General features: G+C 51.9%; 1 protein-coding gene across 1 annotated transcript in view; it reads right to left on the bottom strand.

Annotated features, from left to right (window-relative positions):
- The window catches only part of TGFBRAP1 (transforming growth factor beta receptor associated protein 1), a 35,514-nt gene extending 12,541 nt beyond the window's left edge, over positions 1-22,973 (bottom strand). Inside the window, exons 1-7 of the mRNA XM_055121994.1 lie at positions 22,894-22,973; positions 12,695-13,396; positions 10,090-10,284; positions 6,337-6,491; positions 3,904-3,986; positions 3,006-3,347; positions 1,319-1,376 (exon numbers count right to left, since the gene is read on the bottom strand). Coding sequence (XP_054977969.1) covers positions 1,319-1,376; positions 3,006-3,347; positions 3,904-3,986; positions 6,337-6,491; positions 10,090-10,284; positions 12,695-13,379 — 1,518 coding nt within the window. The 5' untranslated portion in view covers positions 13,380-13,396; positions 22,894-22,973. The remainder of the gene's footprint in view (positions 1-1,318; positions 1,377-3,005; positions 3,348-3,903; positions 3,987-6,336; positions 6,492-10,089; positions 10,285-12,694; positions 13,397-22,893) is intronic.
- Positions 22,974-23,247: the final 274 nt, after the last annotated feature.

A 23,247-nucleotide genomic window follows, 5' to 3' on the forward strand; every position in this document is an offset into this window, starting at 1 on the left:
TTCAATACAGAAGATTCACTGTATCACTGTCATCCCATTGCTCATCGATTAACTCGAGTGGGTGCCAGTAATGTCTCCATTTGTCCCCGCCCTGAAATTTTAGCAGCCTCTCCTTACTCGTCTTTCCCAACAATTGGAGGCTTCTTTCAGGGTCAGGGGAATGAGACCTGTTATTGTTACTGTTTTTGGCATATCGAGTGCACCTTGGGGAGCTTGCAAGGCTTTGCCGTGAATACAGAAGATTAGGCATCATTTAACAACAAATTTAAAAAATGCAGAATTGAGCTGACTGCAGGTTTTAGAGTCAGAGTCTCTGCTTGCTAAGCACAGGCATGAACATCCCAGAAGAGCTGTGTAAGGTACAGGCTCATGGGCGGAGCCAGTCCTGGCACACAGAGATGGTCCTTACTGAGAAAGAGCGATGTGTCCCTCAATCCAAAGAGAAACGTGCACAGAAGAAAAAGATTTCACAGAAAAGCTTGAAGAACCCAATATCTGGGGCCCAGGAATAAACTGGGCATAAAATAAACTCCAACCTAGGGGCTGGAGTAACAGTGCAGAGAGTAGGGTGCTTGCCTTGCACACGGCCAAACCAGGGTCAACCCCTGGCACTCAGTCCCAGGAGCACTGCACTGCCAGGAGTGATCCCTGAGTGCAGAATCATAAAATCAATAGAAATATAAGGCTTGAGGGATAGTAAGGCGGGGAGCACACGTGCCTCGCATGTGGCTGATCTACATTCAACATCTAGCTCCCCACCTGGTCTCCCCTGCCATGCCAGAGGAGACCTCTGAGCACAGAGCCGGGAGTAATCCCTGAGCATCACTGGGTGCAGCTCAAAACCCAAAACAAACATCTCTGAGACATGGTCCTGTGTCTCTGAATTTCCTCCCTCCCTCCCTTTCTTCTTGTTTTTGGCCATGCCCGGTAGTGCTCAGGGCTTAGTCCCGGCTCTATGCTTAGTGATCACTCCTGGTGGGGCTATCAGGACCTTGCGGGGTACCAGGGACTGAACCCCAGTCGGCCATGTGCAAGACAAAAAAAGACCCTACCTGACGTACTATCACTCTGGCCCAACTAGGTGTCAAGTTTCAAAACACTCCACCCTGGCAACGTTCCTTCAAGAGATGAAAGCTCGCATCCCGCATTTCTCAAGGAATTTATTTTCTGAAACAGGGCTTTACTTTGCTTTGTAGCACAGACGGTGGGTGAGGCCCAAAGTGCCTTGCAGCAGACCCGTGCTTTTATTTCCCGAGGTCCGCCGGGGTGGGGCGGCACTGACTGGCGTGCAGGGACACGGCAACGCTCCAGAACTCACCTGGACGGCCGCCGCGTCTTGCTTATTATAGTGATAGAGCAGCCCCAGGGCGAAATACCTGCAAGAAAGCAGCGTGGTGAGCGCGTCCTCGCCACCTCCCACCCCCGCTGTGGCCGCAGTGCCTCTGGGCTCTTTTCCACACAAGTTTTCAAATGACAAAAAGCAGGACTCCTTGCCCTGGACTTAACACCAGGTGTGACAGAGCTACAACCCCGTCCAATTCCGAAATGGGCCCATGCCCAAGTCTGAGAAGCTGCGAATTACAACTCCAATCTTAACCCGAATGACTGCACCAGAGCTGCCTGTCAGCTTGCTATGAATATGGACCCGACGTCCGCTTCTGCCGCTTAGCAACCCGGTGACTCTGATGAGGTATTTCAAGGATGCCGGGCGGGAAGGCCGCCCAGCCCCTGACGGCAGGAGCGGAAGGGACCTGCCTGGGAGTGACTGTCAAAGTTAGCAGCATCTGGCCACTGTGGGAAACAAAGCTGGCGAGTCTAGAGCAGGTGCTCAGGGTCCGAGGGCCTCGGTTTCCAGCCTGGGCTTCGCTGGCACGGACAGCAGGACTCTGGGCATCTGCTTCCCAGCCTCCCACCTCCTCCCTGCAAAGGGTCGCCAGCACTGTGGGTCCTGTCGCCAACTCCACACTACTCCAGCCCACCCCCACCTCCGGGAGGCTATGCCGGTTCTGGGGAAGGTCAGAATCACTGCCCCCTAAAGCCACAGTGGGCAGGGTGCTTGCCTTGCATACAGCCAAACCTGGGTTTCATCTTGGGCATCCCATTGGTCCCCCGAGTCTCACCAGGAATGATCCCTGAGCACAGAGCCAGGAGTAAGCCCTGGGTGTGGCCCCCAAGCCCACCCCAACCAACCAGAAGCAGATTCCAAAAGAGCCACTACTTCTGGAAGCCTCCTGCCTTCCTTAGCCTTCCAGAAAGCTACATGGATTCTCTGCCCTCCACTCCTCCAGCCCGAACCCTCCACCCCCACCCTCCCTCCACCCCCTGCCCCTGCCACAGGGCCTCTGTTTTTCTTCTGGGTCCAAAACATCATAACGCCCTTCCCTGATATACTGAAAATGCCAAAGCAAACTCCCAACACAGCCAACACTGCCCACCGTGCACCCTTCCCGGGGTGCTGCTCAGACATGCGCACACAGACAGTCTCCGGCAGTGAACAGCCAGCAGCTCTGCAAGAGCGGAGGCACGCACGGCCCTGGCCCTGCACACAGATCACACACAGGACAGCAGCGCCAAATTGACTCTAGGATTCTCCCAGCTTCAATGTACCGAAAGCACCAGGTCCCTGCATGGCCTCTCCAGCACGACAAGGCCCCAGGCCTGTGCAGGGGACGCAGTGGCCCATCTAACCACACGAGGAAGCAGCGCTTCGGCCCTGACGCCTGAACAGCAGCTCTGAGAGCCGCCCTTCTGTCTACGTGCCCACACAGCCACTCAGGGCCCGGCCACGGTACCTCACTGGGGGCAGAGTCTGCGGGAGAAACCTGGGCCCACTCTGTGGGAAGAGAGGTGACCCTGTGCTCACGGGCTAAGCCCACGACCAGCGGCGAGGGTGTCCCTCCGTGCCTGCTGCCTGGGGAGCATGTCAGGATGACCCCGAGGTCTACAGCCTGGGCTGCACAACACGGCGGCGGGGGCCACAGAGCCAGGTGCGGGGCAGCACTCACTTGCGGTGCTTCTCCAGCCAGGCGGCGCTGTCGCTCAGCTGGCAGGAGTTCTCGGTGACCAGCAGGTCCAGCAGGCTGTCATGGTCCGCCTCCGCGTAGAGCTTGAGCAGGGCCGTGTCCACGTCCTCCTTGTAGCCGTTGGCGCCCTCCGTGCTGCGGACTTCGTTCAGGTAGCTCATGAGGAAGCGCTTGCACTTGGCCACCTTCTCCTGGTCCCCCTGGGTCAGCTGGTTGAGGTCTGCATACTCGTGGAGAGGCGGGTGAGACCGTGTGAATGAAGAGGAGGTGGGCAACAGGAAGGGGTAGAGAGAGATCAGCTCCCGGACGTCAAGCTGGCCGCTTCTGCAATTACAGGGTCAAACCAGATGAAGCAGAGAGAGAGAGAGACAGAGACAGAGAGAGAGAGAGAGACAGAGACAGAGAGAGAGGAGGGAGGAGAGAGAGGAGTGGGGAGAGAGAGGAGGAGAAAGATAGGAGGGGAGAGAGAGACAGAGAGGAAGGGGAGAGAGGGGGCAGAGAGGAAGGAGAGAGTGAATAAAGAGAGGAGAGAGAGGGGAAAAGAGAGGAAGAGAGACAGGAGGACAGAGAGAGAGAGAGGGGGAGAGAGAGAGGAAAGAGGGAGAGAGAGAGGAGAGTGGGGGGGGAGAGAGGAAAGAGAGAGGGAGAGAGGGGAGGGGGAGGAGAGCGAGTCCACGCAGGCGCGTGGCATGGCTTGGCGGGCTGCCTCATCACACAGGCGGGATAACTGAACACGGGTGGGACCTGCTGCTGGGACCTGCTTCCCACTCTCAACCCAACTGACCCAGCCTAGGGAGCACTGGCCATGCCAACATCGGAGCTGAAAGGGCCATTTTCCCAGAGGGCCCTGTGGAGCTTTGCTGCCGCCGCCTCAAATTACCTGAAGAGCTCTTTGGCTTCCAGAAACTGAAGCTGTGCAAACTGTATGAAGCCCGCCTGCTGCAGGATCCGCCTGTACATGACCTGCAGGGAGAAACAGGGTGAGGGTCGGAGCCATGGGAGAGCAGGGAGGGCATGTGGCTTGCATGCAGCAACTCGGGTTCGATCCCCCAGGCACCACCAGGAGTAATTCCTGAGTGCAGTGCCAGGAGTAACCATTGAGTATTGCCGCCTGTGACCCAAAAAGACAGAGAAGAAAAAAAAAAATGGAAACAGACTGAAGGTCTCCAGAGATGGTGGTGAGTGAAAAAGACGGCAACACACACAACTCTGCACATCGCCACTCAGAAAGAGAAGGCAAGGTCAGGTGAGGAGAGAAGGCTAAAGCACACTCAGGGCACGCGGACAAGAAAGGGGCACCTGGACGGCAATGGCCATGCAGGTGTGGTGGGGCCTCTTGATGCAGCTACCAAATCTATGGGTGGTAGGTCCCGGGGAGCCCATTTTTGCCAGTGGAGAAAGGGTGGAAGGGTGCAAACTGTCGGAGCTGGGCCCTTGCCGGTGTGGCCATGCCACCAGGGTGCAGTCAGAGCCTTGCAAAGTTTAGAGCTCTCAGCTGAGAGCGCCCCTAAGCGACAGAGCTTTTTCTTTTTGCCTTTGCTGTTTTGCTGAATATCAAGAGTCTGTGTGTTTGCTTTCACAATTAGTACTGAAATGCAGAGAGATACTTTCATGCTCCATAAAGGCGGATCACTCTTCCTGTCTCTTCCACTTGCAGAATCTGCTCTGTGGCACAAAGTGAGGCTTTTTATAAAAAAGCATGATCTGCTGAGTGAAATGAATCAGAAGGAGAGGGACAGGTACAGAATGACTACATTCATTTGTGGGTACAATATGTATATATATATATATATATATATATATATATATATATATAGTATGAGACATATCCAAGGTGAGGGTAAACAGGGGCCAGGAGGACTGGTCAATGGCTGGAAACTTGCCACAAGTGTGTGGGGGGCAGAGGGCAGTTAGGACTGAGAAGGGACCAGCATGACAATAATAGTTGGAAATGATCATTTTGGACAGGACCTGAGTGTTGAAAGTAAAGGGACATACCTGATAATTTTTCATTATTTGTACTGCCACACAGAGGGCCCAAAAGAAATAGTGGCAGATGGCGGGGAGGAGGGCGGGAGGGAAACTGGGACCATTGGTGGTGGGAAAAGTACACTGGTGATGGGAAATTGTGCGCTGAAATCCAATCATGAACAACTTTATAAGTGTGTTTATCACTGTGATTAAATTTTAAAAAATTAGTGATCTTATCCCACAATCATCGCATAATCCTGTAAAAAATCTGAGCTTTCAGGACCAATCAAGAGGATCCTTACTTCATGACAACTTTTCTTTGGTTGGTTAGCTTCTCTACCACAGTTGGTGGTGCTCAGGATTTACTCCTGGCTGTGTCCAAGGCAATTCCTGGTGGGACTTGGGGGACCATACGGGAGTGCTTGGGTCAGGAAGGTACAAGGCAAGTGCCTTATGTGCTATACTATCTCTCGACTACACATGAGAACTTAATGACTAATTTGGATTTCCATAAGAAGCACAACAGACCAGTATCATGGTATTTCACTCACCAATACATAGAGCATCCTGAACTAATCTAATAATACCATGCAGCAATTTTTGGTTCTGTTTTTGGGCCACACATGGTGGTGCTCAAGGGTTACTCCTGGTTCTGCACTCAGAAATCACTCCTGGTGTGCTAAGGGGACCATAAGGGATGCTCGGGATCGAACCCGGGTCAGTGGCATGCAAGGCAAGCACCCTACCAGGTGCACTATCTCTCCTACCCATCATGTAGCAATTCTTAAGGAACCTGATTTCATCAGACATATAACATATAACCAACTTGGGACTTTTGCATCAACTACACCCATTACACCGACCAAATCAAAGTCTTTATTTCTGGAGAGCATTAAAAGTTCTCTCCCAATGAAACAGAGATAGGTACCTGCAACATCAGGAAGCCCCCTATCAGCATAGCCAGCAAAGCCTTTCATGGACACAATGTGAATCGAGGCTTCTCAATCCCACCTCCTCACAGCAAATACAGATTCTAAGGAAACAGTTGAACCAAATGATCCTCTTTCCCTTTATAAGATGTCTCTGAAGGTGTACTGCAGAAGCCCATTCAGAACTCAACTCTGTACTGGCAGGATGAGGACCAGATTGGGGGTTCTGATCCGCCTCTGCCTCCATGAATCTCCATGCTCTGCCACTCTGCACTGTTCATTAATCTGCATGCTGGGGATGTGCCAGGAGCTTTGGCCACAGACCCAAGTGACCCAGAAGGGCCTACAGGGAAGTAGACCACCGGTGTCTAGCTGGTGGCTACAGGGCATTCCTGGCCCGGTGGGTCACAAACCTGAAACTTCTCTTTTGGGATGTTCCTCCGAGCTCCTTTGGCTAACACCAGCGCCTCCTCCACTCTCCGGCTGGCGAGGAGATCCTGGATTTGCATCTCCAGAGGTAACGGAATCAAGACGTAAACTCCTTTACTCGTGGTGACAATCACTCTTCCTGGGGAGAGACAGAACCCATCAGCAAGGGAGGGAGAATGAGTCTCCCCAAGGAGACTCATCGCTTACCCTCAAGGAGACCGTCACCTGACCTACGGAGAGACTTTATCACCTGTTGCCCAGAGATTACTCATGACTGTAGTCCCTATTCTTCCTCTGATAGGAAATGGCAGTGCAATGTACAACGTATTATCATACTCTACTTCAACTATTATATAATTACACTTACTATGACATATAAAATGGTTGTGTCATTTAAAATTTGAAACAGGTGGTAGAATTCAGACTCAGTAGACATAGTCTCTAGGTCGGTGTGGTTGTAGAGCTCAAATACGAAGAATGATCAGTACAAATTATTACCCAGGTCCTTGGTTTGCTCCTTCATGTTAATTTATGTAAATTAACAATTCTGTCGGGGGTTGGGGGGTGGGGGGCTGGAGCACTAGTACAGTGGGTAGGGCGTTTGCCTTACACGCAGCCAACCCGGGTTCAATTCCCAGCATCCATTGTGCTCCCCCAAGCACTGCCAGGAGTAATTCCTGAGTGCATGAGCCAGGAGTAACCCCTGTGCGTCGCCAGGTGTGACCCAAAAAAGCAAGAAAAAAAAAAACAACAACAAAAAAGAAATTCTGTTGGGGGACACTGGGACAATGGTGGAGGGAAGTAGTAGAGGGTGTGGTGATGGAATGATTCATGCAAAAAATCCTACCGTTAACAGCACTGTAGACCATGGTACATGGTACCAAAAAAAAAAAAAAATTCTGAGCTATAAAACAGCATTTCACAGTTGTCCACCAGCCAAAAGAGCTCCATTCATCCCTCACAGGCCTGTGAGCCCCCCGGACCCTCGAAGACAGCCAAGTCTCCTGGTGATCTGGGGGCGAGAAGGGGGAGCCAGAGGCCGCCCCAAGAGGGGCAGTGCCTGTGCCCAGCTTCAGCCCGAGGTCTCCAGCACACCCCTTCCCCTTACTCCAGACTCCTGTTTTACAGATCCTGCTCAATCTCGCTAAGCCAGAAGTTGAGAATGATGTGACTTCTTTTTTTTCTTCTTTAAATTTTCTTCCCTAGCTTTAAATTCTATCTTAGAACTTGAGTCTACCATGAAAGAGTGGCTGTGGATATACTACACTGCCCTCAGAATCCATGAAGCACAAATACATGCATGCACACAGACACAGACACACAGACACACAGACACATAGACACACACACAAACACACACACACACCACGCCCCCCCTCCCCCTCCTTGCACTGCCCACACTGAGGTCCAGGAATGCTACATAAATTCAGGCTTTGGGAATAATATGCCCCTATTCTCTCCAGTTTCCTGATGGCACATGCTTTAGGGCATCTTGCAATTGCGGCAAGAACCCCAAATCTAGTCCGTAGTGATGGTCTGAAAAGGGAAGCATCTTTCTAGTAGCAGATAGGTGAGGTGCAACTGTGTACATCAAGACCTGTGATCCAAACTAGAGGAAGTCAGTGAAAAATATTAAAAGAACTTGCTCAGGAGGTGGGTACTCTGGGTCACAGGAGGGAGAGCGGCTGACACAGATGGCGGAGCTGGAGCTGGAATGCTAGAGGCACCAACTCCGCAACCGTCCTATAAACCTAGCATGTCCTCCAAACAGGAAAGCAGCGTCTCAGGGAAACTGACGCGGGCTGGCGATGGCCAAGGCCAATCACAGTGGCACCATCCCACACCCCGTGGAAGAGATGCCCAGAGCCAGCATCTGTACCAGCTGTCAGGAGCCGGCGCTGGCGCCAGGCTCAGTCCTCCGTGATGCTTCAAGACGGAGGCCTGGTCTGAGCCGTGGCCCGCTGCAGGGAGCAGTGGGAGAGTCTCCTCTTTCTAGCGCCCGACAAGCCTGTCCTGCACCCTTAATCCTTAACCCTTAGGCCCTTTCTTCCTCCCAGGACCCCCTGCATCCCGTGTGGCAGAGCCATCGAGCGTCTTTCTTGCTCAGGTCATGGCCGCACCTTTTCCCTTCTGCTCTTCCAGCCACATGACCCTCAAGATCAAGCCACAGAAGCTTTTCTCTCACCCATACGAGACTGTGTCCCTGAGGGTGTCCCCTTTCCAGGAAGCTCCCGCCTCACCTTGTTCCCACTAAGGGCAGGTACACGCCACCAGTCCACACGTGCCTTTGGCTAGCCCTCAATGCCCACGGCACACTAACCCTACAACAAATCAGTATCCTCCTCGGCACCGGTGTCAGGGCGCCCACCAGAGCACTTCATGGAGGGCCTGGAAGTTGAGGTGAGCCGAAGTCCATCATCTAGAGCAGGAAGGCAGTGCCCAGTGAGCTAAATTACACAAATGGTGAATATATGACAGAGATGGAGATCTGATCCTGGCTTTGGGGAAATATTCCAGCCAGCATTCTTCCGACCCCTGAAGAAATCTAAACAGCAGCAGGATATCTGAGTTTCTTATCCAAGCTGTGGAAAACACATGAGATTGACTTGGGTTCAATCACAGGCATTTCCTATGGTTCCCCAAGCCCTGTCAGGAATGATCCTTGAGCACAATTTGGTAGGCCCCAAAATTTTTATAAACAGAGGACAAATCCCACCCGGCCCTTATTCTTGAGTATTTCAGACAGGATGTCCTATCTTCTACTTACTTTGAAGTGGTCTGGCAAAATGTCAACAGGTGCTGAATCAAGATGAAGGGTGCATTGGTGCCTTACTCTGATGTTCTTTCATCATCATCTGAGAGACATCATCTCTCAGTACTGAGAGCCATCATCTCTCAGTACATTTGAAAATGTGAATAGTAAAATTTGGGAAAAGTGAAATTAAACTCAAATGAGCTCACTATGGAACAACACAAAATGGAGTTCTCTACCTACCCCGGTTGCGGCCATCTCTCACACCCACACCACCTCTCTCTCTCTCTCTCTCTCTCTCTCTCTCACACACACACACACACAAACACACACACACACACCACAAACACACACACACACACATGCACACACACACACCAAACACGCACATGCACACACACACCACACAAAGACACACACGCACATACACACACACACACACACACACACACACACACACACACACATTACATGCCACAGTCACAATGAACCACTCTGTGGCTTGAAGCTCGGAGCTTCCTCTGAGCAGACTGGAACGCACCTTTTTTTCCTCCCTGAGGTTTCCACATTTCAGCTGTTGGGCCAACTCCCACTCCTTAAAAATCCTGCTCGAACACCAGATTCAGTAAGTGCTGAAGGACAATTCCAGGAAATACATCTCCCTCTATTCCCTCAAGTGACCTTATTCCACTTCTCTCAAACCCTTAAACTGCTGTATCCAGTGTCTATCTCCCCATTAACCTTGAGCCCCCAATGTACACAGAACATAATACCATTATGACCTCTTTTGGTTTTTTTGCAGTGCCAGAGTTCAAACCCAGGTCTCATGCATGCAAAGCATGCGCTGCACTGCCAGATTCCTGGCCAGTCTCTGAGCACTGTATGCTGAGAACAAAGCCCAGTTCCTTGTGGACCCTGATAAAGAAGTATCATTACTTAAACAAAAACCCAGGAACTAGGTTACAGTTTCTCCATAAACGAGTACCTTCAAAATCCTGTAGGATGTGGCCTTCCTTAAAGGGCAGGGTCTGCTTCTGCTGCTGGTCCAGCATGCTGTGGACTGTGATGAACTCGTCGTCCAGGGCTATGACGTACGGGAAACAGATGGCGGCCCCGATCACATTCTCTGACCAGCGCACGGGCGCACGCTGAGATATTCCAGCAACGGTGGCAAACATGCCTACAAACACAGCCCAGTGAGCCGGGCATTAACGACAGGCTGTCCTCTGAAAGAGCGCTGGCACACTGGCCGCCCGCCACTTCCTCCCACTGGTACTTTCGAGAAGGACAAACCCTGTGCTAGGCTGGTGAAGAAGCCTCCGAGAGTGACCCAGGTTTTGTGAAGAGAATTAGCTTCCTTACTCCTGGCTCTGTGCTGCTCGGAGATCACTCCTGCCAGGCTCAGGGGGCTACATTGGGGAGCTGGAGATCGAACCTGGGTTGGCTGCCCGCAAGGCAAGCACTTTACCTGCTATACTATTGCTCTGGCCTTCTCTCAGGGATCATTTCTGGTGGGAGTCAGAGAGCTACGTAGTGCCAGAGATGAAATTCAGGTTGGACCCCATGGAAGGCAAGTATTTGACCTGTTGCAACCATCTTTCTGGCCCCAGATTTTTTTTTTTTTTTTTTTTTTTTTTTTAGCGAAAAGGCCATTGTGATCCTATTTGGGTTTTTTTCTTGTTGTTGTTTCCCCGAAAGTAAAAATCTGAGCTTTCAAGACATGGAAAGAGACGGAGGAAACGTGTGCAAATTGTTAAGTGTGGGATAGCGTCTAACACATGACCACAAAAAGGAATATGGGGAGGAAGCTCGGCTGCAGAGAGCTGACCACTGGGAAGGATGAACAGGCCTTTGTGGGCTGTGGGAGACTGAGATACCTCAATGATGGTGCCCTCTCACCAGACACCACAGGCCCCTGGAGCGTACAGCACCAAGAGTGACCTCTACTATAAATGACAAACTTGTGCTGTGATGTGATGCATCCATGCAGTTTGCAGATTCCTAGAGATGTCCACGCTGGTGCGGGGCACCGGTGACAAGGGAGGTTATGATGTGTGGGTTGAGGGGAGGGGAATGGTGTGGAGAAATTCTGTATTTCTTATCCCATTTTGCTCTAAACCTAAAAGTCCTCTAAGAAAAAAGAAGAGAGAGAGTGAATGAACATCAGGAAGGTGCACTAACCAACTCAGCCTGAAGTTTTATCATAAATGTGTGTGTATCCCTCATTTTAAAATGAGATGCCCAGGCTCAGGATGTAGTTCAGGGGGAGAATGCTTGCCTTGCATGCGGGAGGTCCTGTTTTTGATTCCAGTCTTGGGAGGGAGGGGAAAAAAGCAGAAGAGGAAGAGGAAGGAAGAGGAGGGGGAGGACTGGAGAGACAGCAGCACTGTAGCACTGTCGTCCCATTGTTCATTGATTTGCTCGAGCGGGCACCAGTAACGTCTCCATTGTGAGACTTGTTATTACTGTTTTTGGCATATTGAATATGCCACGGGGAGCTTGCCAGGCTCTGCTGTGCAGGCGGGATACTCTCAGTAGCTTGATGGGGTCTTCGAGAGGGACAGAGGAATCGAACCCGGGTCGAATCGAACCCGGGTCGATTCTACCTGCTGTGCTATCACTCCAGTCCGGAGACAGTATAGACGCTAAATTGCCTGCCCTGCATGTGATCAATCCCAGTTCCAACCCCAGCACAACATGGTCCCCTGAGCATTGAAGGTTGTGACACCGTTGGCCCCCGTAATCCCTGACAGCACATCCACGGGCCTCTTCCTTTCCATCCCTGGCTCCCTTGCCCAAGAATCACCAGAAGGGTCTCTGGGCCACCTAAATGCCGCCTGGGAGAGCTCCTCCTGGACAGGGGATGCCCACACCCACATTTTCCAAGGTCGAAGAGCAGCAGAGTGGAAACACGAACTTGTCAAGACATACAAAATCAGCCAAGGAACTCCGGGGATATTTTTCAGTGGGAGGACACTGGTGGGTAAGACTCTTATGGGGGCTGGAGAGACATACAGCAGGGACCTTTGCCTCGCAGGTGGCTGACACCACATGTGGACCCCTGAGCATCACCGTTTGTGATGCCTGAGCACAGAACCAAAAAATAAGCCCTGGGCACTGTTGGACGTGGCTCAAAAATCAAAACCAACCAACAAAACGAATGATTACCAGTCACAATCAACTGACAAACCTACCCACACCGGAAACTCTGGTAAGTTCCCAGACAATCTGAGGGATAATACAGTGATAAGGCACTTGCCCTTGCATAGAGCTGACCTGGGTTTGATCCTGGCACCCCAACTGGTCCTCTGAGTCCTGCCAGGAATGATCCCTGAAGCACAGAGGCAGGAGTAAGCCCTGGGCACCCCTGGGTCTGACCCCCATCCCCCACCCCACCCCCACTGAATGAAGTTCCTACCCATTTTACATGTGCACATATTAACTTATTTTCTCCGCTGATGTATCCTTAGCCCCAATCAAACTCATTCTATGGCGGTTCTATCCTTGATCTGTTAAGTGCTACTGCCACCTCGGCAAGCCCTCTCCACACAGCTCTGCCTCGCTCTGGCCACACTGCGGCCTCTACCCACCTAGCCCTCCAGGGCCAGCCAGCAGGAACTCCTGCCGCCCTATCCGCTTGACGATGGGGCGCTTCTCCTCGCTGCAGTAGGGGAACAGGTCCTGCGAGGCGCCTGTGCTATAGTTGAGGATGATGTACTGGGTGGTCAGGGCCAGGCACAAGAAGTGGCCGTCCACCGCCACGGCCACCGGCTGCTCGGGGGTGGGCACCTCCCTGACGATCTGCACGCGGTCCTCGTAGACCAGGAACAGCTGGACGGTCCTGCGCTTGGTGGAGATGATGCAGACCTCCACGCAGAAGGGGTCCCCGCTCACGGGGTTCTCGTTCAGCGAGAAGGCCACGGCCCCCTTGATGCGGGCGCCCGAGGGCACGGGCTCCAGGCTCGTCATGTGCAGCAGTGTGATGCAGCTGTCACAGAGCACCAGCAGCCGGCTGAGGGCCGACGCCGCCCGCAGCTCCTCCACCGGCTTCCGGGAGCCCAGGTGCCGGCGCAGCTGCCTGGTGGCCGTGAAGGTGGCCGTGCCCGCGGGCAGCGGCTGCTCCTCCAGCAGGAAGTGGACGATGAAGCCATCGCTGGTGCCCACGTAGAGGTTCTTGCCGCAGCATTCCACACACTCGATGTTCACGCGCTCCTTGTCGCCCATCAGCAGCTCCCGCTCCACCGCGGGGACCAGCGCAAAGGCCTTGGTGCTCATCCTGCCTGCTCGGAGATCTGTGGCCAAGAGAGAGGAGGAGCCGGTCAAGGCGGAGCAGAAGTGGGGCGGTGGCAGTGACGACGTGTGTGGGCCCCACAGTGCGGGAGGGCACCTGGCACTGTAACTAAGTGTCGGGGGGCAACAGTACAGCGGGGAGGGCACTTGCCTTGCACACAGCCATCCAGGTTCGATTCCCAGCACCCCTGATGGTCCCCGGCGAGTCCTGCCAGGGGTGATTCCTCAGCACAGAGACAGGTGTGGCTCCCAAACCAAAAGGGAAATAAAATGAAAATAACAAAGAGCCAAGGAGGGACACCAGAGGGCTCCCAGAGAAAGTGCCTGCCCTGCAAACCCAAGGCTGCAAGTTCCATCTGCAGCACATCTCCCCCCTAGCATTGCTCAGAGCATCCCAGCAGCTGCTTTCAGGGGACTTCCTGCATCTCAACCAAGCACGTGCATGTACCCAGCACAACTATCACACTCAGCCCCTGGAGGGAACCTGCACTAAAGCGTAGGAAGGATCGAGCAAGTAACTCCTCCAGATGTGAGGACCCCCGCCGCCATGAGCACAAGCAGCCTCCCCCACCCCACCAAGCATGTACACACCCGTCAGTAACAACAATAAGGGCAGGGGATGGGGATGAAGTCATCACTGTCACAATCAATACCATTCACTTCCCCCAGGGGCTGCTTGGAAAGTGCTGATGACTCGGGGGAGACACATGAAGAAGCTGTGTCAATTTCAATCCCTGACACAAACCTTTCTCAAAACACTGGCACCCTGTCCCCAGGGCCAAGTCAATTCAAGGAAACACGTTTTCCCTTTAAACTCCACTAAGACCCACGGAGAGACAGGCAAGCTCGGATACCTCCGAGTCTGGAAGGAAATCAGTGAAGTACCTCTTCTTTCCTGCATCAGGCAAGGCCACGTTCTGAAACAGCAGGAGCAAATGCTCCTACTATTTAAAATGTGCATTGGCAGGGCTGCAGCTATAGTACAGCGGGGAGGGCATTTGCTTTGCACGTGGCCAACCTGGGTTCGATTCCCAGCATCCCATATGGTCCCCCGAGCACCGCTGGGAATAATTCCCGAGTACAAAGCCAGGAGTAACCCCTGTGCATCGCTGGGTATGACCCAAAAAGCAAAAATAATAATAATAAAATAAAATGTGCATTGGGGCCAGAGCAAGAATAGATCAGGTAAGGCACTTGCCTTGTGCGGGGCAGCGGGGGTTCAATCAGCAGAAATGTGGTCCCTGAAGCCTGCAGGAGCATGCCACGCTGGGGAGGGAGACGGGGAAAGAGGCAGCTCCCGCTATCGCAAGGCTTGGAAGAAGGCGGTGCTGCAGGAAAGCTTCACGTGCTCCACCACCAGTTTCGGGTGCTAAGCCCAAGCTTGCTAAGTGGGCAAGCTCTGTGGCCACTTCTATGCGTGTACAGTTACAGAGAGGTCCTGCATGCAGGGGCACACGCAGAAAACAGGCTGCCATGGGCGGCAGTGGACAAAGCTCAAACTAGAGCTACAGCACCACCTTCTGGAAAGCAGAAGGGAGGTTTCCAGGTAAGAGATCACCCCCAGTAACGCAAAAGCTTGGCAATAAATGCCACAAGAGGGAGCCAATGAGTGGAGCGAGCGTGCCCGGTGGAAAGAAAAGGGCAGGTAACAGTCAGACTATCACATCTGAGGGCAACCAGCAAAGACCAACCGAGGCGTCTTATTACAGCAAATGAGAAAGAAGGAGTATAAAACGTAAAGGAAACAGGTCATCAGGTCACCGAAAAGAGGACAAAAGAATTCTCAAAGACCAAGCTCAAAGACAAGAAATTTGTAATCTAGGGTCTGGAGCAATAGCAGAGCAGGTAGGGCGTTTGCCTTGCACGCGGCCGACCCGGGTTTGATTCCCAGCATCCCATATGGTCCACCGAGCACCGCCAGAAATAATTACTGAGTGCATGAGCCAGGAGTAACCCCTGTGCATCGCTGGGTGTGACCCCCCCCCTGCAAAAAAGAAAAAAATTTGTGATGTAGTTGATAAAGAATTCAAAACAGCTACTTTGAAGTAACTCAATGAACTAAAAGAAAACTTAAAAAAAAAAAAAAACCTCAATAAAATTTGAAAAATACATTGGCCAAAATGAAATTCTCCTCTAAGAGACAGTAAAAGCAATTAATAATAATAAAAAGAATCAATCTCAATGAAATAAAACAACAGAGAGCATATGAAGTAAACTGCATAGCAACTGTATGATAAAAGATCGGATTTCTGAAATGAAAGTTAAGAAAAAAATAAATAAACAGAACAAAGAAGCCAACGTGTTTCAAAGGGATTCCTAAAAGAACCAAAGGTCTGAATTCAAAGAAATTTTAAAATAGTACTTTGGGCGGGCCTGGCAAGCTCCCCGTGTTGTACTCAATATGCCCCAAACATTAACAAGTCTCACAATGGAGACGTTACTGGTGCCCACTCGAGCAAACTGATGAACAACAGGATGACAGTGCTACAGTGCTACTATGGGTGGGAGAGCGACCAAGTGGGTAAGGTGCGTGGCTGCATGCAGCTGACCCTGGTAAGATCCCAGGTGTGATCCCTGAGCACAGAGCCAGGAGTAAACCCTGAACACTGCTGGGGATGTTCCCCGCTCCCCCTCAAAAAGAAAAAAGAAAAAAAAAACACTAAAAATAGTAATAAAATCATAGGAACCAGAAAGATAGTTCAGGGTCTGCGGCACTTTTCTTGCCTGTGGCCAATGCCAATCCGATCTCTGGTACCACACGGTCTGTGCGCCTCGAGGAGCAACTCCCCTGCTGAGCCACAGTGGACCCCCAAGCACTGTTGGATGTAGCCCAAAAGTGAATAAGCGAGAATAATAAACTTGACATTTCTGTTACTGCACGATTCACGTTGTATCCAGGATTTCAAACTGATCTAGCAAGTTGGAGAGACTATTCAATGGGCGATGAACGTTTACATGCTGGGCTCCATGCCTGACATTGCAGATGGTCCCCTGTGCACCATGCGAGGAGTAACCCCTAAGCACTGCTGGGTGTGGACCCCAAAACAAAACAAACAAAACACTGACTTAGAATGTAGAACTGCATTACTAAAATATGGCTATACCTGAAACTCTTATTAACTGGATTAAAAATTATGGTGTCTAAATGTTTTAAATTAAGCACAGCTATAATTTAAAGAGTAAACACCTTAATGTTTCCTCAAAAATCACAAAATGCACATGTTCTTAAAGAAAGAGCTGTGATTCATAACATAAATAAAGATAACACTAAGCATCTCCAGGCATGAAACGAAAAGTTACAGAGACGTTCTATTTCCCACGAGTCTTCCAATCTCATTAAGGTCGTAAGACGTGAAAAGTAAACAGTCATTAATACAAAGCATTATGTGCTAAGGGTGGAAATAAAGATACTAGTAAATCTTTTTCACCATTTTAAGACTATACAGGGTCAGAGAGAGAGCACTGAATGGAGTCTACAATTCTCAGGAACACACATGGTGCCCTGAGCCCTGCCAGGAGTGAACCCCCAAAACAAAATCAAGGTGCAGCCCGAGCAATAGTACAGTGAGTGGGGCACTTGTCTAGCCTGGTTGGATCCTGGCACCATATATGGTCCCACTAAGCCCCCAAAAATATGGTGATCCCTGAGTGCTGAGCCAGGAGTCAGGCCCAGCCACTGCTGGGTTTGGTTAAAACAAACAAACAAACAAACAAAAAACCAGCCAAGGTACCAACACACCAACATACTAAACATACACTTCCAGACACAAACATGAGAAGTCTTAGGGGCCCAAAGTGACGGTACAGTAGGTAGGGCCCTTGCCTTGCATGCAGATGACCTGAGTTCGATCCCCAGTACCGCATTATGGGCCCACCAAGCCCACCAGGAATGTTCTCTGAGCTCAGAAAGAGAATTAAGCCCTAAGCACTGCTGGGTGTGGCCCCCAAACATCTAATAGAAGGATGAGCAAAAGAGGCTCCTCACAGCGAAGCAAACAATGTTCAACCTGGTTAATAATCTGGAATCACAAATGATAAGTAACAACAATGAGAATTCATTGACAAAACATCTGAAGGCTTAGGATCACTGTTTACAAGGACACGGAACAATGAAAGCTGTGCGGCTAGTGGAAGCATCCACAGTGCCAAAAACCATTCATGCATTGAATTCTGTCAACAGAAGTCGAGTACGGAAGCCCTTGGCATTTTACTATGCCAGTGATCCTGCTTCTAGACAACAGGCCCACAGAATTTACAGTCACCGGGGTGTAAGCAAGAAAGAGCACAGCAATCTTGTTCAAGACAGGGAAATTGGAAACAATTCAAATTTCCTCAACAGGATGCAGCACTAAATAGCAGCCAAACGGCCTCCAAAACCAAGTGTCGAAAGCTGCTAACCTCAAATGCTAAAATAATAAGGGCTTGTAAGACCCCCAAATAGGAAAACCCAACCATCACAGCCTTCAGGGTTGCAACCATGCATAGGAAGATGATATTTTAAGTGCGCAAAGAACCTGCATGAATCCAAAAGGGATAACACTGGTTCAGAACCGGCATACACTAGATTCCAAGAATTATCAGTTCTGTTCTATTTCTTAAGCTGGGGTGGTATTTTAAATGAACTGCATAGTATTGTATCATTATAATTGTGTACAGGTTTAAAATACATTGTGTGCACATAAAATCCATTTACCCAATCTAGCTGACCCTGGCAATAGGTGGTGGATCTTCAGATGAATAAATCTGGTACAGAATTCCCAAGAAGAAGGGTCCCAAGAAGTTTAAAATTTCACTGTGTGAAAAGCTGATTATATACTATTCAGTGACTGCTTGGAATTTCTTAGCTACATCTTCCACTTTGCTTACATTGTATTCACATTAACAGTCTGAAAGGTAATTCCCCTCAATCCCACCACCCCCTCCAGGTGGAGGACCCTACAGGAGGAAGTGTGCCTTTGGGAACCGGGCCTGACCCTTCCCGTCTGCTCACACCCCTATACCTTTCCCCGCTTCACCTCTACCTCAGCTTCCATATGAAGCTTCCCACTTTTAATTTCCCATAAGCTCAGGGCTGGTGTAAGGCCAGAGAGAGAGAGAGAGCACTGCAGAGAAGGCGTCTGAATTGTACGCGGCCACCCCAGTTAGATCTCTGACACCATGTACAGTCCCCAGAGCTCAGCAAGGAGTGATCCATCAGCACAGCTGGGTGTGGCCCCCACCCCCCAAAACAAAGCCACACCACAGATGGTATCAGTCATTACCTTAACCCCCTCCTATTTTCTAGACTAAGCCTTGGTGAGGCCAGGCTTTTAAAAACAAAACCAGTGGCAAGAAAGAATAAAAGCAAAGTCTGAGGCAGACACTTATCAGAAGAGAGGCACATCCATAGCGCGAGATCAAAGAGAAAGTGCAAAAACGATCAGAAACAGACAGAACTAGCTTCCTCTGCAAGGCTCAGACTCAGTGGTAGTTACTGAAATGGAATCTTGACCAGTGATCAGTCTATACCTCTAGACACAGACAGACACCTCCATTTGTGCATGTGCAGGGTCACACCTGACAGTGCTGAGGGCCACACCTGGAGGGGTGGGGCAGTGTGTGGTGCTGGAGATGGAACCTGGGGCTCACACACAGAAGGCGCATGCTCCACCACTCAGCCCAGCAATCATCATTCTCGAACAGGAGGTGACACGGTTCCTTCTGGCCAGAGAAACACCTGGCCTTCAGGCGGATGTGCACTGTGAGTCTACAGAACTCTCCTTGTCCCTGGCTCATCACTTGGGGGTGTACTGTGCCTGATCCCCAAGGCTGCAGCTTTCCCATTTGACCAAGGCAGGCAAGCGGGACCTGAGACCCTCCTGGAATTCAGCCCCGCAGGCAGAGACAGCTGAGTGCGAGGCCTGGAGTCAGCAGCCTGCAGGGCTCCTCCTCCTCCTCAGGGGCTCAGGCATGCGAGACCTTCCTTCTGGCGCTGAGATGCAAGAGGCGGCCCACCTCACCCCCTAGGCTTCCCTGTTGCCACGTGGTCCTGAAATGCATCTGCCATGAATAAATGCTTCTCTCCAGGCGGGGCTCAGGTCAGCACTGCCTTGGGAAATCTGATACCACCGAATCATCATCAGGTTTTGCATTTTGTTATTAACCCCATAATCTTATCAAAAGAGGACTAGGCCCATCTCTGTGCCATCAAGTGTTCTTAGGAAACTTTAGGGGACCCCACAGTACCTCTCAGTTCGCGCAGCCATCTACTATACCTTCATCCTGCCAGAAATAAGAACAAACTCAGCAACTTGGCACAAAGACTCCTTTTTGGAGAAAGAGGGCACTGCCTGATAGTCACAGGATGCTACCATCTGCACACTCATGTAGCAGAGATGACACGCAGCACAGGTTACATACAATAACCCATGTCAACGGCCTCCAGTTTACAGGGTGGAGCGTGGAAAAATTAGAGACAGCTAAGGCCTAACATCTAACTTGCCTGCTTGATAGTATCCTGATACATATCTATATGTAATGATTCATAGTTGGTAAGTCTTTTCCAGTGCAACTAATCAAAATTATTGAAATATACATGCACATATACATACATATACAAGGTGAATGTGTCTATAGTGTACGTGCATCTATTCTATCACAGCAATATCCTCAGTTATAACTGAAGAGATCTGGAGAGGGGAGGGGAAGTGGAAGAGGAGCAGAATGGAACTGTGGGGTCTTATACACCCCCTTTACAGCATCTTTTATAGTGGACCCTCAAATAGGCAGAAAGTTTTCAAGCAACTACTGGCTGCTAAGCAAGTGTCCCCTTTCAATCACTGCTTTTCTTGAATCTTTCATTTTCTCAATAGCATCTTCCTTCACAAAAACACCTTGATTCCAAATTAGCAAATTTGAGGAACAGAAAGATAGTATCAGAGGTAAAGCCCTCTCCTTGCATGTGGCTGATCCCAATTTGATCTGTGGCACCAGAAATGGTTCTGCACTAATCCTTAAGCTTAGAGCCTGGAGTGAGTCCTGAGCTCTATAGGGTAAGACCCCCCCACTCCCAGCCCCCACAACCCTTCAATCATCCTCAAGTTTTCACAACTAGCTCAATAACTATTCTAATGCACTTAAGTTCATTTTGGGTAGTCCCAAATTAAGTCATTACTTCTGCATTAATTTAGTAGCTATATGATTTTTAATAAAGAAAAATGGGTCAGCATTGTCACAGACGAGGTGAGTTGTAAAGTAGGCACCAAATTATCTTCAAGCATCCAAACACCTGGCTGCCGTAAATGATGACTTTAATGTATTTCTAATGAGGACTGAATTCAGACCAAGATGAAGCAGCTTAATCCAGAAAGCAAGATTTCCTTCTGTTTCTATCAAGGATCACAAATTTTTAATACTAGCATCAAAGAATATACCATATCAATCCTATTCTTTTCTTAACAGAAACATTAGCTGCGAACTGTTTACATAAATGTAGCACTTTTATTTTTTGTTAAAAACACAACATAATTTTAAAACAACAACAATTTTTTTTGTTGTTTTTGGGCTCTCCTGACTTTGTACTCAGGGATCACTTCTGGCAGGGCTCAGAGGTCCTAATGTGGTGAGTGGGATCAAACCTGGGTCGACCATGTGCAAGGTGAGTGCCTGACCTGTTGCATACGGCCCCGAAAGCATAGGATTTTTTAAGACAAGGAGTTCTGTGCTCTTCCAATTCATCACCTGGCACTGTCTCGGGGTAGAACAGACCCCTTGCAAGTCCCTGCAGCTGGCGGATTGAGCAGGGGCAGAAAGCGATGCTAGGGCCTCTCTCCCAACTCCAGCAGAGGAAGCAGAGCACAGTGGGGAGAGAAGGAAGAGTGGGTGAAGGTGAGAGCAGTTTGTGCCTCTCGATACTTCTCTCTGCAACGTGAAGTGTGATGTGTGCAGCCAAGTGGTCCTCAGAACCAAGGATTAACTGATAACTGAAATCAAGTCAAGTTTCACTGAGCCACAATCACTCTCGCATCAAGTCATAATGCTCAGAGCTGCAAGAGACAGAACTCACAAACTCTGTTTATATTTATCTGTCAGGCCAGAGAGGCGTTTAGGGCCTTTGCCTTGCATGGGGCCAACCCAGGTTTGATTCCAGTGCATGTGGTACCCAGAGTACAGCCAGGAGTGACCCCCTGAGTCTCTTGGGTGTGATCCAACCTCTCCACCCATAACATTTATCAAGCACCTACTCAGTGCCAAATGCACATTTTCTTATCAGATTGTACACACTGGGCCATATCAAAGGTATTTGCCTTGCAAGTGGTAGACCTGGGTTCAATCCCCAGTGCCCCATACGACTTCCTGAGCCCCACCACGAGTGATATCCTCGAACTAGGAGTAAACTCTGAGGAGCGCTGAAGGTGGCCTGCCACCACAACCCACCCCCTACCAAAAAAAAAAAAGACACATATATCTTAATGTGCCCTCTTTAGACTGAGAAAGGGAAAATGCAGCAGAATGCCTGAGTTCAGTTAGGAAGTAGCAGGTCCAAAACTGATCCAAGGCACTACAGGTCCCAGCCAGGCACAGGTGGGAGGAGGAGTAGGGGAGGTACAGAGGTAGGGTAGGGCCGCAGGTCTGGGGGAACACCGGTCCCCGCAGGGCACAGGTCTCAGGGGCACAGGTGCGTGCGTGCGTGTGTGTGTGTGGGGGGGGGGTCTTAGTGTGGTGGGACACCCATGAGGGCTGCGGGTCTCCAGGAACACAAGTCCCAGAGGAGCACAGGTGTGGGGGAGCACAGGCGGCGGGGGACAGCAGGACTGAGTGGCACTGGTACTGGCGGTACTGGCGGGCGCAGGTCTCACGCAGGGGAGCACAGGTGGAGGGTGCTGCGGGTCCACACGGCGCACAGTCCCAGGAGTGCGCCTCGGGCTATCCCCCGGGCCCGGCCAAGGATACCCGGAGACTGACTCGGGAGGCAGAAACTGCTGGAGGCAGGAAGGGGAAGCGCGGCTCGGCCGGCCCCTCCGTGGCAGTCGCGGTGGCTGTCGGGGGTGGTCGCCGCCCGCCCCGCTGTCCGCGCGCCCCCCGCGGCCTTAGCTGTCACTCCCTCCGCATCGGGGGCCCGCGCGCGGGGCGGACCCACCACCACCCCGCGCGGCGAACCCCCACTCTGGGTGCCGGGGCAGCACCCCGGGAGAGGAGCGGAGGCAGGGGCGGAGTCCAGCCTCGGAGCCACCCGGGAGCGGGCGGAGAGTCCCCGGCACTTCCCGGCGGACGCCGTCAGCCCGGTCCGACTCGGGGACAGCGACCCCCGCGGGCCCCAGCGTCGCCCGCTCCGGGCTCCGGCGAACCGGGGGCGCCCGGGACCGCGAAGGCACCGGGGCCCCCTCCTGGCCGGGCGAAGCGGCCCCGGCGCGGGGTGCCGGAGCCCCCCGCCACTCGGGAGCGCGGCTCCGGGCGCCCCCGACACGCGCGCACGCGCCGCCGCGTCCGCACCGCCCGCGCCCCCCGCACCCGCACTCACCGGCGCCCGCGCCCCGCGCCGCCCCGCGGCCTGGGCCCCGCCGCCCCGCGCTCCGCCGCGGCTCCCGGCCGTGCCGCCGCTTCCCGTCACGTGGGGCCCCGGCGCCGGCGAGGGCGGGAGCCGCCGGGTCCCCGCGCCGCCGCCCGCTCCTCCGCCCTCCGGGCTTCCCGGGCCGCCGCGCGCCGCCCCGCGCCGCCGCCGGCGCCCCCGCGGGCTGGGAGCCGGGAGGTCGAGAGGGTCCGAGGCGCTGCCCCGGGCAGGTTGGGCGTTCGGAGGGCTGCACGGACGTGACACGGGAGGGTTCTCCCGGTCCCCGCAACACCGCCCAGCCCGCTCTGCCCACCGCTGCGGCAC

Source organism: Sorex araneus, chromosome X, assembly GCF_027595985.1.
Source record: "Sorex araneus isolate mSorAra2 chromosome X, mSorAra2.pri, whole genome shotgun sequence".
Lineage (NCBI taxonomy): Eukaryota > Metazoa > Chordata > Mammalia > Eulipotyphla > Soricidae > Sorex > Sorex araneus.